This window comes from Bos mutus, chromosome 15, assembly GCF_027580195.1.
Source record: "Bos mutus isolate GX-2022 chromosome 15, NWIPB_WYAK_1.1, whole genome shotgun sequence".
NCBI classification, from domain to species: Eukaryota; Metazoa; Chordata; class Mammalia; order Artiodactyla; family Bovidae; genus Bos; species Bos mutus.
This window is the reverse complement of record NC_091631.1, coordinates 50,143,941-50,159,561: the sequence shown is the minus strand read 5'-3', so window position 1 is coordinate 50,159,561 and position 15,621 is coordinate 50,143,941. Positions and strand designations below refer to the sequence as shown.

Below are 15,621 nucleotides of genomic sequence, written 5' to 3'. Positions count from 1 at the left end.
GAAAGGCAAATGGGTAGTGAGGCTGTGGTGTCGAGTGGGAGGATCAGAGACAGGGACCCATGTCGGGTAGGTGACACGTACATTGGGTCTGTGAAGTTCTTGCACAGAGGGAGGGACATGTGAGAGAGAATGGGAGCACAGTGTCTTTGAAAGGTCAAGTTGTAGTGGTAATTTTAGTCAGGAAGAAAAAAAGCTTCAGCTAGTACAGGCATCTTCATTCCCCTTCCTTGAACAGGCTGCTCCTCCTAGAATATAGGAGAGTCTGGAGTAGAGGCTCTGGATCTAGCCTGGATCTGAGTCCCAGTTCCACACATAATTATCTGCATGACCTTGGGCAAATTATGTCACCTCAGAGTGCCTCAGTTCTCTCATCTGTAGAGTGGGAACTATGATTAATAGTAGCTATCGTTTGGTGTGGGTGAGAAGTAAATGAGTAAAGTGCTTAGAACTCAGCTGGCATACAGTCAGCACTGAATAAGGGTGAGCTGTTGCCTCCGAAGAGACAGATTGGAAGGGGGAAGTCTCGTAAGGGTTTCATCACAATAAAAAGTCTTTCACTCCTAAATGAGGGCAAGTTTCAGGCGATTACGACACTAGTAAATTCAAGGATCCTGGTTCCTGTTCTCCCAGACCTTACTCAGGACTTGAAGCAAATAAGCTGCTGCAGGGTGTCAGACAGAGCACTGAACCAGGGACAGAAAACCTGGGTGTACCACAGACCCTGCAAGTGACCTTGAGAAGTCCACTTCTCCTTTCTGGACCTCAACTTCCTCATCTCTAAAATGAAGAGTGGCCGAGATAATCTTCCAGGTCACTCTAGCCTTAACATTCTGACTAACCTATATCACAGAGGCTTTAAGGGTACCTGCCTTTGGGGAGTCAGCTTGGAGTTGTTAATATTCCCCCATGTTCCTGTCCATACTAGCCAGAGAATATGGAACATTTTGAAAGGGTGGCAGAATATGGATATTTGGTTCATTTACAGAGTGAAAGTGAAAGTTGCTCAGTCGTGTCCAGCTCTTTGTGACCCCATGGACTATACTATACTTTATTTTCTTGGGCTCTAACATAACTGAAGGTAGTGCCCGCAACCATGAAATCAAAAGACACTTGCTCCTTGAAAGAAAAGTTGTGACCAACCTAGAAAGCATATTAAAAAGCAGAGGCATTACTTTGCCGACAAAGGTCCATCTAGTCAAAGCTATGGATTTTCCAGGAGTCATGTATGGATGTGAGAGTTGGACTATAAAGAAAGCTGAGCATGGAAGAATTGATGCTTTTGAACTGTGGTGTTGGAGAAGACTCTTGAGAGTCCCTTGGACTGCAAGGAGATCCAACCAGTCCATCCTGAAGGAAATCAGTCCTGAATATTCATTGGAAGGACTGATGCTGAAACTGGAACTCCAATACTTTGGCCACTGACTCATTGGAAAAGAACTGACTCATTGGAAAAGACCCTGATGCTGGGAAAGATTGAAGGCAGGAGGAGAGGGGATAACAGAGGATGAGATGGTTGAATGGCATCACCAACTCGATGGACATGAGTTTGAATAAGCTCCGGGAGTTGGTGATGGACAGGGAAGCCTGGCATGGTGCAGTCCATGGGGTTGCAAAGAGTTGGATACGACTGAGCGACTGAACTGACTGACTGGACTATACAGTCTGTGGAATTTTCCAGGCCAGAATACTGTGTAGCTGTTCCCTTCTTCAGGGGGTCTTTCCAAACCAGGGATCAAACCCAAGTTTCCCCTATTGCAGGTGGATTCTTTACCAGCTGAACCACCAGGGAAGTCCCAGAACACTGGAGTGGGTAGCCTATCTCTCTCCAGTGGATCTTCCCGACCCAGGAATCAAACCAAGGCTTCCTGCATTTCAGGCAGATTCTTTACCAGCTGAGCTACCAGGGAAGCCCAATTTGTATGAGAGATATGCCAAATTCTAGTCATCAAAACTCAAAGAGATTTATCAAGCTCCTTCCCCTGATCTAAGAAATGAAACTCTTATTTGTTCACAGAGGAGCAGTTTGTTTACCAACATGACCAGACAGCCAACACACTGAACTCAGAATTTCACGAGAAATTTTTTTTTGATGAGAGGGCAGGTATTCAGGTTCCAACTGGATCTGTGGATTGAGTTGTTGATGACCGGAAAAGTTAGTTTCCAGTGCTGAGCTGCCCAGTGCAGTCACCTATTTTGTAGTGAAGAAGAGTCTCATCACTTTTCAAAAATAGAGATTTTAAAAAACGAACTCAGAGGAAACACAAAACATAATTCAGCTTATCCATTTTCTACTTTCAGGAGAGATCCAGAGTTTTGGATGAGTATGAATTATGCTTCAAGGTCTTGCGGCAGCTTTTAAAGAACAAATCTCAGGATGTGTCTTGAATTATCCAGCCAAAATTGTGGCCTGTTTTCAAGAGAAGCAGATTGAGTGGAAGTAAACTATGCTAGACAGCAAAGTACTGTCTCAAATTTTGGAAACGTGTGCATTTCAGAGATATCCTGAAATTTTTTCTCTGTAAAAATTGAGTCTACGCAGATCCGTGAATGAGTTTTTCTTCAGGAATTGCTAAATTAAAGCTAAAAGCCATCTATGGTGGTTTAATCCTGAATTAAAATATGGTTGGCAATTTGTGAAGTATTACTAAAGCTATGTGCTTTTGAATGGATAAAGTTGATAAAACATTTTTGTTACTAGAATTATATTTTAAAACCCTTATTTTAAAATAGGGACAAAATTTAATCACTTAGTAAAAAATTTCATGCACAAATTTCTGATTTTCTTGTGACTGCTATTTTTAATGGCATCTTTAAGTTCATTTTATTTATATTGAACATTTAACGGGTTTTCTGATTTTGTAAACTATATAGGCTTATATTTAGGCTAGAAAATATAACATAATATCAGTCCTAATGAAGAAATGGCAATCCACTCCAGTGTTCTTGCCTGGAGAATCCCAGGGACGGGGGAGCCTGGTGGGCTGCCGTCTCTGGGGTCACACAGAGTCGGACACGACTGAACCGAGTTAGTAGCAGCAGACTTAGCAGCAGCAAGGTACATAATTTTTAAACAAATATGTCTTGGATGCTTACTGAGTTTCAGTTACTAGGCTAAGCAGTGGGGTTATAGAAAGACACACACACACACACACACACACTCTCCCTGTCCTCCCTCACTGAACTGAGTCAGTGCAGAATGCAGACAAGTTGAACAGGCAAATACAATATAATGTGTGCTCAGTCATGTCTGACTCTTTGTGGCCCCATGAACTGTAGCCTGCCAGGCTCCTCTGTCCAGGGAATTTTTTCAGGCAAGAATACTGGAGTGTGTTGCCACATTCTCCTCCAGGGGATCTCCCCCATCCAGGGATCCAACCCTCCTCTCTGGCCTCTCCTGCATTGGCAGGAGGACTCTTTACCAGTAGCGCCACCTGGGAAGTGCGATAGAGCTGTAATAGGGAAACACAGAAAAGGGATGTCCAGGAAGATTTCCAGGAAAAAAAAAAAGCTGCTTCTTTGAGACCAGAAGAATGAGTAGGAATCAGTTCCCATCAGTTTCAGAAGATTGTTCCAGGCAGAGCAAACAGTAAGTACAAGGCAGCAGAGGAAAGGCGGCTAGGTGTGGTGGGGAAGCTGAAAGAAATCCAGGGCTGGGGAGCAGAGAGGAGCTCGAGAAGCACTCAAGATACGATGGGGAGAAGTATGCAGGACCCAGATGCTGAAGGGTCCAGAGAGCCTCAGTATGGTTTGGGGCTTTTAGCGTTTAAAGCAGCGTGGTGGTTTGATCAGATTTGCTCTCTGCAAAGATCACTTTGAGAGCTCCGTCGAGAATGGTTCGGAGGGAAGCAGGAGTGGCCGCAGGGAGCCAGTTGGGTCAGTGTAGACATCCGGGATGGACGTAGCTAATGGTCAAGAGATGGGACTGCGAAGCTCAAGAAAGGGTGTGTGTGTGTGTGTTGGGGTGGGGAACTTGAGAGATCCTGTGTTAAGGGGGCAGAATTTATAGGACTTGGCAATGGAATGGATATGACGTGTGAGGGAGGAATCAGACATGACTGCCAGGTTTCAGGAGTCGTTCACTGAGACTGGTAACAAAGAAGGCAGAGTTGTGGGAGGAAGAGAAGATGGCATAAGGAATACTGATATTTAAGAAACAGGAAGATTAAGAAGGTGAAGGACCCCCAGTTTGGGCCGAGCGGGGTTCGTTGTTCTGGGCACCGAGCCTCCGACGCCTTTTCCTCCGCCTCTTCCTCTGTCTTAACTCCCACGCGGCCAGCTGGCGCTGTAACCAACAAGAGGGGGGAGACCCCTCTCGGCTCACAGCCCGAGCTCGGCGCATGCCCAGTGGGTGCCGTGCGCCGAGCCTGCGCAGTCGGGGAAATTCGGGCCCTAGGGAAGCCTGCCTGCACTTAGCCTGCAGACCTGCGGCGTCCGCAGCGCTACCTTCCCGCGCGGCCCGCTGCCGCTCACTCCCGCCCCTTCCGTGTTTTGGTCGCGCACGGGTTTCGTCAGTTGCAGCGGCGATTGGCTGTTAGAGGGATTTGAGAGCGACGATTGGCTGTCGTTGGCCGTCACTCAAGTGCCCTCCCGGAGACGGTGCGAGGTGGGAGGGGAGCTGGAGAGACCCGGGAGCTGACTGACGGGAGGTAAGCAGGGGATGCCGGGGATGGCGGGGCAGCATCGGTTTGTCCTTTGGGCCGGCTGCCGAAGCCAGGCACTTTTCCGGTCGCTTCGGCGAGGCGCTCTCTTGCTGCTCGGCCACGCTGTTCTGCCTGGCGCCTGCAGCGCCCCCAGCCCCCAACCCCGACTTATTTTCCAGTCTGGGGCTTCGTTGCAGCTGAAGCACGATCGCCGCCACGCCTTAGGGGGAAGCCAGCTGGGCTGAGAGGGGGAGGTTTCCCCGCTCGAATGGTCTCCTTCCTTTTCTCCGAATTCTACCTGTGCTCCAGGGGCCCAGTCCCCACCGCTAAGGGCAACCTTTCCTGCTTAGCCTGCCGCCGCGGTTTCTCCCTGTCCAGCTCCCCTCACCGGGCGCTTTGTTTTGGTCGTTGTTTAAACACGTCAGAATCTTATTTCTTCGGCCAAATTGTGAGTCCTTAGAAGGTTCCAGACCTTGGTCCCTCTTTTCTTGCGTACCATTCAGGGTTCATTCTCGGTGCCTTGCGTTGCAATTTATACTCAAGTATTTGCTCGTTGCTTCTTTCTATGATTCCCTATGAAAGGAAGGGTTAGGAATCCTTCGTGTTTTCCTTTTGTTGATCTTTTTGTAGCATTGGTTCTTAGATCATCTAATTTTTAGAAGCAAGGATACGAAGAACCAACACTTGTTGAGTTAGGCAAAGCATTTTAATATCCATTATGTGTTTTAATCCATAAATCAATTCAGTGAAATAGGCATGATTATTCCCGTGTTAATAATACATGGGAAACCCGGGCTTAAGTAACTTGCCTAAGATCACAGGGCTAGTAAATGTTGGAGCTTTCTAATCATATCAGTCGATTCCCTCACCCACTGCTGTGATATTAATATCCTGTTTTACATTTAAGGAAACAGGTTCAGAGAAGCTAGGTGATTTGTGCAAAAGTAAAGTAATGTTATAGATTTACTTGAACATTAAAAGAGCTCATAGTAGGTGTGTGCTGGCTCTGCAGTTAGAATGAAGAGATCACAGACCAGGCTTTCTAGGAGCTCACAGCTTATTGGAGGAAACTTACAAAATAGCTACTCAATAAAGCATGCTTTGGGTATTGTGTATATGAATATGATGTCTTTGGTGAGGAGGGAATCAAACATAAAAAGGTAAGACAGGCAGATGGAGGAGGAGAATGGAGTCATGCTCCCTGGCTTTGAATTCTGTTTCCATCACTTCCTAGCTTTGTGATCTTGGGTAAATTACTTAACCTATCTGGGCCATTTCCTCATCTGTAAAGTGGGATAATCAGGCTGTCTACTTCAATAGGATTGTTGTACTAATGAGTTTTTATAAATATAAGACACTTAGAACAGTGCTTGGCATATGCTTGCATGCATGCTTAGTTGTGTCTGACTCTTTGCCACCTCATGGACTGTAGCTTTCCAGTCTCTTCTGTCCATGGAATTTTCTAGGCAAGAATACTGAAGTGGGTTGCCATTTCCTTTTCCGGGGGATCATCCCAACCTGGAGATCAGACTTTCATCTCCTGCATTGGTAGGTGGATTCTGTACCACTGAGCCACCAGAGAAGCCCAGGTTTCTTATACCCTCTGTGCGGCTATGTGCTGTGCTTAGTTGCTTAGTCATGTCCAATTCTCTGAGACCCCATGGACTGTAGCCTACCAGGCTGCTCTGTCTGTGGAATTTTCCAGGCAAGAATACTGGAATATGTTGCCATTTCCTTAAGGCTTCCTTAAAAAGGGGTTTTTGGTACTTCCCTGGTTGTCCAGTGGTTAAGACTCCATACTTCCAAGGCAGGAATTACCTTTTTGGTCCCTAGTCAGACAACTAAGATCCCACATGCCATGAGGTGTGGACAAAAAAAAGGGGAGGGGTTCCTTTGGTAACCAGTTAGATATAGTAGGTTCTTATACTTGTAAGTATGAAAGATTTTATGCATTTTGTATTTTCTGGGGTTTTCCCCTTTCATTGTGTACTAAAGTTCTTTTTCAGAGTTCCCACCTCTCTCTGAAAGGCCAGGAAGAGCAATACCGCACTCCCTTCCTGGGTACCACAGTGAGAGTTGGTGAGAGTCCTCAAGGAGGTGATGCTCAGGGGACAGAGTCAGGGCCTCTTAGTGTCTTTTCTTCCCCCAGAGATTTTTGTGTGCAGTGTCACCTGTCATTCTGTGTTTTGTTTTAATGAGGGAAACTATCCTTTTATTGTTCCTCAGACTCTGCTTCTGGAGGCCCCATCACAACTGGGCTGCTGAGTTAAAGGGCAGATTTCTAGGCCTAACCCCAGCCTTCCCAGATCTGAATCTCTAGGGCAGGAGTTGGAAACCTCTGCATTTGTGTGCATATTAAAGGTTGAGAACTTTTTGTTTTTTATTCAGCTTTCTTCAACGAATGTTTATTACCCACCAAAGTGTGCCTAACACTGTGTATACCCAGTATAAACTGGACAGACACTGCCTCTTATGTGAAATAGAATTGACATTTTTGTTCAGAGGATATTAGGGCAGTGGTGAAGTAAAGCACCAGATAGGTTAGGCAAAAGGAGTATGTGTGGCCCTTCGTAAGTCTGATGGAGTACTTACGATGTGATCCAGTGAGAAATAAGGAGCTTCTAGGCTCATCTGTGTGCATAGGAAAAATGTGGACTTTGGAGTCAGCCTGACCTGACCCTACCCCTGGTGTGTGATCTTGAGCAAACCAGTTAACCTCTCCAGGCCTTATGCCCTTATCTACAAATGAAATTAAAAACAGTACTTCCCTCATAGGATGGTGTTGGTAATTAGATGACACAATGTGCTTAGTAGGTCCTTGGCATATAGCAGATTAAAAGCAGAAGGGTTTGTTGTCCCCATTCTGAAAATAAGGGTGTTCAGGAATAGAAGGGTTAAGCTTACTTGTTCAAGGTCACACAGCTAAGTAGGTGGTGAACAAAGGAGTCTGAATCTGAGCTCTGGGTCTTCAAAGTCATCTTTTTGAACCTGAGCATTGTTCTGCCTTTTGTAGGAGTAATTCCTTCTTGATGGGTTGCTCTGAAGCTCCTTGAAAAAGTGTCTGTTAAAGTTCTTAGCTCAGAGCCTGGTACGTGCTCAATAATGTCAGTTTGTATTCTCCATTCCCAAGAACACCAAACAGCTTCCAGGGGTTTGAAGAACTGCTACTCTGTCCTTACTGAAAAAGCACAGCGTTTCTCGAGGGTCACTGAAAAACATCTCTTGGCTCCAGGCTGGCTGGCTGTTCCGTGTTAACCCCCAGCAGCACTTGGGTGGAATCTGTACAGGTGCTGATTTCTTCCTCCTCTAGGGTGAAGGCCATGCCGCCACCTGGGAAAGTTCCCCGGAAGGAGAACCTGGGGCTGCAGTGTGAGTGGGGGTCCTGTTCCTTTGTGTGCTCGGCCATGGAGGAATTCTGCGAGCATGTCACTCAGCACCTGCAGCAGCACCTGCAGGGCTCCGGGGAGGAAGAAGAGGAGGAGGAGGACCTGCTTGGTAAGGAAGCAGGACACAGGAAGGGGAAAGAGCCCAAGGGATGGTGGAAAATCTGACTCTCCTTGCCACAGAGGGAGAAGGCAGCCAGTGAGAGTGGTGGTTTATTTTCTTAATTGTGCTTTTTTTATTTGTTTATAAAAACATTGTAGACTCATTCTGGAAAACTCATTCAGCAAGGATATATGGAATGAACCTTTCCTCTTGCCATTAAAAGTCAATTAACTGACAGTACTTTAGTGAACATTCTTTTTGACCTCTCTCTGCATGTATATATATAAATTAGATTTTACTTTTTTTAAAGGATCATATTGTACAAGCTGTTGGCAGTCTGCTTTTTTCACTCTGGCAGTGTTTTTATTTATTTATTTATTTTTTACTGTGAAATGCAGTAAAATTTAGCAATGCATTTTATGTCACAACCCTGTATAGAGAAGTTAAGAAATACTAAAAACAATCCTTGCCTTGATTAAATTCTCTCTGAATTGTTCTATTTTATTCTCTTTAATTAAAAAGAAATTGTTATTTGCAATCCTCTAAATTGATTTCACTAGCCACTAATAGGTCATAACACAGTTTGAAAAAAACTTTTCTACAGAAGGTATAGAGAGCACTGCTTCCCCCACCTCAAATTCCATTTGAATCTAGTGACTGTAACCTGTAACTAAGAGCTTCAGAAGCAAGTAATATTTATACAGAAGGGAAATTAGGTGATTATTATATTTTTAAAAGTAGCTACTTTTCAAAACAAGTAAACCTATATAGAGCACTGAAAATTTGGTGCTTAGAGAGATAGGAAGTAGACTGGAATAGCTGATAGGCCTTCCTAGAGATCTTGGGCAGAATATGGGGGAAAGAAAGACCTATGGTTTGACAGGAAGGAGTGGGAGGCATCCCGGGTTCCTCAGGGAACAGCAGAAACGCCAAGCCACAGTAGCAAGTGCCAGCCGCACCTGCTGTGTCTGAGTCACTGGCACTGGGCTGTGCACACAGTCTCCCTGCCTAGACCGTGCTTCCTCTCCACCTGGTTGTAGCTTTATATTTATGCTTGTGATTATTTTGATGTGTTTTTCTTCCTGACTGAAAGCTGTGCAAGGGTAAGGACTGGGACTCTTTTTGTCCTCGTTGTTGTATTCCCGGTGCCTGGTACACAGTTAGTAGTCGTTAAATGCTAGCATTTGCTGGATGAACTCCTGGTATACCAGGTCATCCCAGCCTGGTCCCTTGCTGCTAAGTGGGAGGAGAGCTTTGGAAAGTCATCAGTCGCTTCCTTCTAAACCCCTTTTTGCAGAGGAAGAATTCTCCTGCTTGTGGCGGGAGTGTGGCTTCTGTTCTCCGGACAATTCTGCTGATCTCATCCGCCATGTCTACTTCCACTGCTACCACACCAAGCTGAAACAGTGGGGACTGCAGGCCCTGCAGAGCCAGGCTGACCTCAGCCCCTGCATCCTGGACTTCCAGAGCCGCAACCTCATCCCTGACATCCCCGACCACTTCCTGTGCCTGTGGGAGCACTGTGAGGTCAGCAGACAGAGCCAGGAGTAGGGATGGAGAGGGGTTGGGGATCTTATCTCAAGACTCCTTAATCCTTTCTGGGATACGCTATGTTCCTGAAGTTCCTGCTAGTAGCTTTCCTTCATTTCTGGGTAGCCCCTTGCTCAAACTTTCCTATCCCCACCAATTAATTTGGGAGAGAACCAAGAAGCCCCCCTCTGGACACCTGAGAGTAGGAGTCCCTCCACCCATCCTCAGTCCTTACCCCAAGTTGCTCCTGGCACAGAACTCCTTCGACAACCCCGAGTGGTTCTACCGGCACGTGGAAGCGCACAGCCTGTGTTGTGAATACCAAGTAGTTGGCAAGGACAACAATGTGGTGCTCTGTGGCTGGAAAGGTAGGGCCACTCCTTAATTTATGGCTTCTAAAGAAACTCTGGGGTTACTAAGGGACCAGAGCAGCTAGGGGTAGGACCAGTCCTGCAGGGCAGGGTTGGGTGCTGGCTGGAGAGACTTGGGGGTACAGACCCTACTCTGGGGGTTTGTGGCTGGACCTGACCGGGCCTTCCTTCCCAGGCTGTACCTGCACCTTCAAGGACCGCTTTAAGCTTCGAGAGCACCTCCGCAGCCATACCCAGGAGAAGGTGGTGGCCTGTCCCACCTGTGGGGGCATGTTTGCCAACAACACCAAGTTCTTAGATCATATCCGTCGCCAGTCCTCGTTGGATCGTAAGTGATTGAAGAAGGGGCATAGGTGCAGGCTGTCCTACTTGGGGTGGTGGCTGGGGGCACGTTCTCAGGAGAGGGGGCCCCTGAAGGTATCTGCAGCTTAGCTATATCTGTCTTGAGGGCTCAGTCACCTGGCACAGTGTCTGCTGATGGGCACCCATTAGAGGTTGTCACTCCATGCTTACGCTGTGCCACGGCTCTTGTCTCAGTGAATCCTCGCAGCGGCCCTGTGAGGTAGGCTTCTTATCCCCCGTTTTTGCAGATGAGAAAACTGAGGCTCAGATTAAATCACTTACCTGAGATCACACTGCTAGTAAGCGGGCAAGCCAGAATTCTAATTCAGGTTCTCTACTCCAGGTCCCACGCTCCTTCCATGATACTGGGTCCATCCATAGTTCCCCAAGCTCCCCTCTTCTTGGGTGGTTTCCCTCTGCCTGGGGGGGTTCCCCTCTCCCAGCGTGCTCTCCTCCTCTCTGCCACCGGCCGTGCTCCACCTGTCTTCTGCCTGACCCCCTGCAGAGCAGCACTTCCAGTGCTCTCACTGTTCCAAGAGATTTGCCACAGAGCGGCTGCTGCGGGACCACATGCGCAACCATGGTGAGTAGCCGGCCAGCGCTGTCCTCCGGGCCTGCCCTCCAGGCTTCCGCGAGCTTTGCGGCCACAGCCTCCTCTCTGCCCCTCAGTGAACCACTACAAGTGCCCTCTGTGTGACATGACCTGCCCGCTGCCCTCCTCCCTCCGAAACCACATGCGCTTCCGCCACAGCGAGGCCCGTCCCTTTAAATGTGACTGTTGCGACTACAGGTAAGAGGAAACGGGGTGGGAAATCACAAAACCTGGGTTCCAGGATTCCCCCATGCTTTCTGATCCCTCATGATCTTTCTTGGCAGCTGCAAGAATCTGATCGACCTCCGGAAGCACCTCGATACCCATAGCAAGGAGCCAGCCTACAGCTGTGATTTCGAGAACTGCACCTTTAGCGCCCGGTCGCTCTACTCTATCAAGTCGCATTACCGAAAAGTGCATGAAGTGAGTGGGGCTGATGGTAGGGAGGAGCCAGCAGAAGTGTGGGGGGTGCCTGGGGTGGGGGAAGCTGGCCTCACTCTCCCCTCCCCACCAGGGGGACTCAGAGCCGAGGTACAGATGCCACGTGTGTGACAAGTGCTTCACAAGGGGCAACAACCTCACCGTGCACCTTCGCAAGAAGCACCAGTTCAAGTGGCCCTCAGGGCACCCCCGCTTTAGGTATGTCTCTCAGCCTCCCCCCATACCTGGATTTCTGCATTTTTTTCTTCATACTTTTCAGCAATTTAAAATCCTTGAGTTTGATGGTGCTCTGATGTCCACTGTCTCCATTTAGGCTCAAGGAACCTCCAAAATATTGGTGGGGCAAGGAATATTTTTCTAATTTCTGAATCCAGGGAACAATACCAAACCCAATAAATGATCCCCAAAGCCCTGCAGCCAGAACCAGAGCCCAGAGCGTGAACCCAAGGGTCCTAATGAGTAGCTTCATGGCCTTCTCATAAATCCTTTGACAGTCCTACTGTCCAACACAGACAGTTCCTCTCTCCTCTCCCCTCCCTTTCCTATTTTTAAAAAAAAAAATATTTATTGGCTGCATCAGGTCTTGGTTGCAGCACACGTGATCTTCATTGCAGCCCTACTGTGAAGCCTTCTAGAGAGAAGTGCAGGCTTCTCTCTAGTTGCGATGTGTGGGCTCTCTAGTTGAGGCGCATAGGCTTAGTTGCCCTGTGGCATATGGGTTCTTGGTTCCCCCACCAGGGATTGAACCCCCATCCCCTGCATTGGAAGGTAGGTTCTTAACCACTGGACCACCAAGGAAGTCCCTCCCTTTGCTTTCTGAGTAATGAGCTTTCTTGCCTTTTTTTCTAAATCTTATACAATAAAGACTTTTTTTTTTGTCTTTAATACCCATCACTTAGAATCCCAGGGCTTCTTCCCTCCTATTGTCCCTTACCTCGCCAGTCTACAGCCTGTGTCTGCCCCCCGTGCCCGCCGTGCCCCCTGCCCCTGCTTGCTATACCCTCCGTGCTCCTCCTTCACCAGGTACAAGGAGCATGAGGACGGCTACATGAGGCTGCAGCTGGTTCGCTATGAGAGTGTAGAGCTGACCCAGCAACTGCTGCGGCAGCCACAAGAGGGCTCGGGCCTGGGAGCATCCCTGAATGAGAGCAGCCTGCAGGACATCATTCTGGAAACAGTGCCCGGGGAGCCAGGACCCCAGGAGGAGGCTGAAGAGGAAGGTGGGGGCGGTGAGGGCATAGCCCTCCCGGCCTCTCAGGGCACGTCGAGCCCTATCATCCACGTGGTGAACCAGACCAACGCCCAGGGCGAGCGGGAGGTCGTCTATTACGTGCTGTTCGAAGCCCCGGGAGAGCCCCCACCCGCCTCTGAGCCCCCCTCGGGGGGTGTCATGGGAGAGCTTCAGGGAGCAGCGGAAGAGCCAGAAGTCCAGATGGTGTGAAGGCTGCAGGCCCCCACCCTTGCTACCTCCAGGCCCTGGAGTCTGAGCCAGGCTGGTGGCAGCGCCCCTAGTGGGCAGCCCTTGTCAACGAATGCCTTTAGGAGTGATGCTGAGAGTAGCGTGGTCCACTCTTGAGCCAGCTTGCGTCACTCAGCAGGCTGAGGGACGTCCTTTTTCTGCCAGTCCACATTCTTTGGTGGTCCTGAAAAGTTTTGATTCTTTGAGGGGGGGCACCCTGGTTGTGTGTGTGTTCCTGTAGAGAGGGCTAGTGTCAGGCTTAAAACCCTAATCCCCTAGACATGCTAGAACAGGGATGGAAATCCATAGTCAGCTCACATCCATTCCTGTCTGTAGGGGTCCTTGGGCCCAGGGGTGCCAAGGAACTGATCCCTCCAAGGGCCCTTTCCTCAAAATCAGCCAAGGCATTTCCCTCTGAATGGTTCCTCTTATAGCCCCAAGGACTTTCATGGTTATCCTCAGGGATGGGATTAGAGGCACTGAGTTTGTGCATAACAATTGTTTTTGGTAATAAAAGAAATGTGTGGGCCGTGACTCATTTCTTCTTCCTTATGTTTGGTAGATTAACTAGGCAATGAGGAGATGCTGCTGCCCAGAAGTGGAGCAGAATAATTAGGCTTGTTTCCCTTTTCAGTGACTGGGGTTTGTTTTGTTTTTAACTGTCCTCTTGTTCCCTGCCTCTCTCCCCCTCACCCCACCTTTGGTGAAACTTCTCCATTTCCTCTCGGAACATCTACCAAGATGGAGGTCCCAGGCATAGGCCAGCAGTGGGCAGTAGAACACTGGAATGGACGAGTGGAGCGCACCAGGGAGACGGAGCACCCGACCACGACCGTTCTGAGTGCTGGTTAGGGCCCAGTGCTTCTGGGGCAGGGGTTCTACAGAGGCGGCTCTGGGGGTGGGGCGGGGGGTGGGTGTGAAAGGCCCTAGGGAAGAACAGGTACTTGGAGTCCCAGAACCAAGTTAGAAAGGTATGTGTCTGAAGGTGTGTTTTCCTGAAGAAAAGGGTATGTTTTTTCAGTAGATTCGTAAAGGGGTTGGAAAATTTCAAAATATGAACCATTTTTTTAGGCCTGTCTAGTCACATCTTCCAGAGAAGGCAATGGCACCCCACTCCAGTACTCTTGCCTGGAAAATCCCATGGACGGAGGAGCCTGGTAGGCTGCAGTCCATGGGGTCGATAAGAGTTGGACACGACTGAGCGACTTCACTTTCACTTTTCACTTTCATGCATTGGAGAAGGAAAGGGCAACCCACTCCAGTGTTCTTGCCTGGAGAATCCCAGGGACAGGGGAGCCCGGTGGGCTGCTGTCTACAGGATCACTCAGAGTCAGACACAACTGAAGTGACTTCACAGCAGCAGCAGCAGTCACATCTTCAGAGAAGCAATGGCACCCTACTCCAGTACTCTTGCCTGGAAAATCCCATGGATGGAGGAGCCTGGTAGGCTGCAGTCCATGGGGTCCCTAGGAGTCGGACACGACTGAGCGACTTCACTTTCACTTTTCACTTTCATGCACTGGAGAAGGAAATGGCAACCCACTCCAGTGTTCTTGCCTGGAGAATCCCAGGGACGGGGGAGCCTGGTGGGCTGCTGTCTGTGGGGTCGCACAGAGTCGGACACGACTGAAGCAACTTAGCAGCAGCAGCAGGAGAAGTCACATCTTAGCACTCTGAGTCCACTCCTAGAGTCTCTGCCACTCTCAAGAGATCAAGGAAATACTCTCAGGCGTCTTGGATGGGCAGGAAGCTATCCCCCCTTCAAAATTAAATGTAATTCTTACTACAAAAATGTACTTTTTTGTGTGCCTGTTGCTGAAAGAATTCAGGAAGAAAAGTCAGTTAATTCCATCAGCCATTTACTGAGTTCCTCTGTGAGTTCAGGCACTGTGACAGGTGCTAAGGATACAAAGATGGATAAACGCAGGCAGGACCTGCCCTGGAGGGACTTGCGTACAGAGGTGAGGAAAGACCTAAGTGAGTGGCTGGTCAGGGTTCATTGAGGAGACTCAAACAAGGAGCTGACAGTATTACTTGGGCAAGGGCTCAGGAAGGGCTTCGGCAAAGAAACGAGTAGTGCTGCCATCTACAAAGGGGTGGCAGGTTATTCCAGGCATAAGAGACTAGGTCTGGAATTTGAAGAGGGACTTTGTGGTCTCAAGCACTGAGGGCTGTAGGTTGTAGAGAGGAAGAAGACTGGGAAAGAACGCAGAGCCACCCAGAAGGACTGCATCAGGATTTAGAATGGTGATTCTGGCCACGATGGGAAATGAGAGAGCAGGCCCTCGGAAGTTAAGGGGTTGCTGCAGGAATTCAGGCGGAAATCTTGAGGGCTTTAAGGTCGAGTTAATGTAGGTGTTCATTTGCCTTTGCAAGAGCCCCTTCAGGAAACACCAATGTGTTCACCATATACAAAAATAAAATGGGTTAAAGACCTAAATGTAAGACCAGAAATCATAATATTCCTACAGGAAAACAGGCAGAACACTTTGATGTAAATTGTGGCAATGTATTTTTGGATCTGTCTCCTAAAGTATAGGAAACAAACAAATGGGACCCAATTTTAAAAAGCTTCTGCATAGCAAAACTAAACAAAATGGAAAGACAACCTACAGAGGGAGAGAAAATATTTGCAAGTGATACTCAAAGAGTATCCAAAATACATAAAGCAACTCAAGCAACTCAACATCAAAAAGAAAAAATTAGAAATTGGGCAGAAGTGAATAGATATTTTTCCAAAGAGGACATGCAGATAACTGT

At 48.2% G+C, this 15,621-nt stretch overlaps 1 protein-coding gene across 3 annotated transcripts; it reads left to right on the top strand.

The window, feature by feature from the left end:
- The first annotated feature begins 3,439 nt into the window (after window positions 1-3,439).
- On the top strand, window positions 3,440-13,415 carry HINFP (histone H4 transcription factor). 3 transcript variants are annotated; one of them, XM_070384091.1, is made up of 10 exons: window positions 3,440-3,586; window positions 7,951-8,135; window positions 9,424-9,653; window positions 9,913-10,024; window positions 10,203-10,355; window positions 10,875-10,952; window positions 11,039-11,159; window positions 11,246-11,384; window positions 11,476-11,600; window positions 12,426-13,415. In XM_070384091.1, exons 1-10 carry the CDS (start codon window positions 3,531-3,533, stop codon window positions 12,841-12,843), a joined length of 1,617 nt encoding a protein of 538 aa, XP_070240192.1. In that variant the 5' UTR covers window positions 3,440-3,530; the 3' UTR covers window positions 12,844-13,415. The 3 variants fall into 3 exon arrangements, with proteins under 3 accessions (XP_070240192.1, XP_005897184.1, XP_070240193.1); XM_005897122.3 differs by lacking the exon at window positions 3,440-3,586 and adding an exon at window positions 4,531-4,646; XM_070384092.1 differs by lacking the exon at window positions 3,440-3,586 and adding an exon at window positions 5,909-6,188.
- The last annotated feature ends 2,206 nt before the right edge of the window (window positions 13,416-15,621 follow it).

What these genes read in the sequence shown, in the direction of transcription:
- HINFP (XM_070384091.1), top strand. Translation starts at nt 3,531, where the DNA reads ATGAGTAGGAATCAGTTCCCATCAGTTTCAGAAGATTGTTCCAGGCAG. An exon ending in TGTTCCAGGCAGAGCAAACA is followed by an intron (nt 3,587 to 7,950) that starts GTAAGTACAAGG and finishes TTCCTCCTCTAG; the next exon opens with GGTGAAGGCCATGCCGCCAC. An exon ending in TCAGGGCACCCCCGCTTTAG is followed by an intron (nt 11,601 to 12,425) that starts GTATGTCTCTCA and finishes CTCCTTCACCAG; the next exon opens with GTACAAGGAGCATGAGGACG.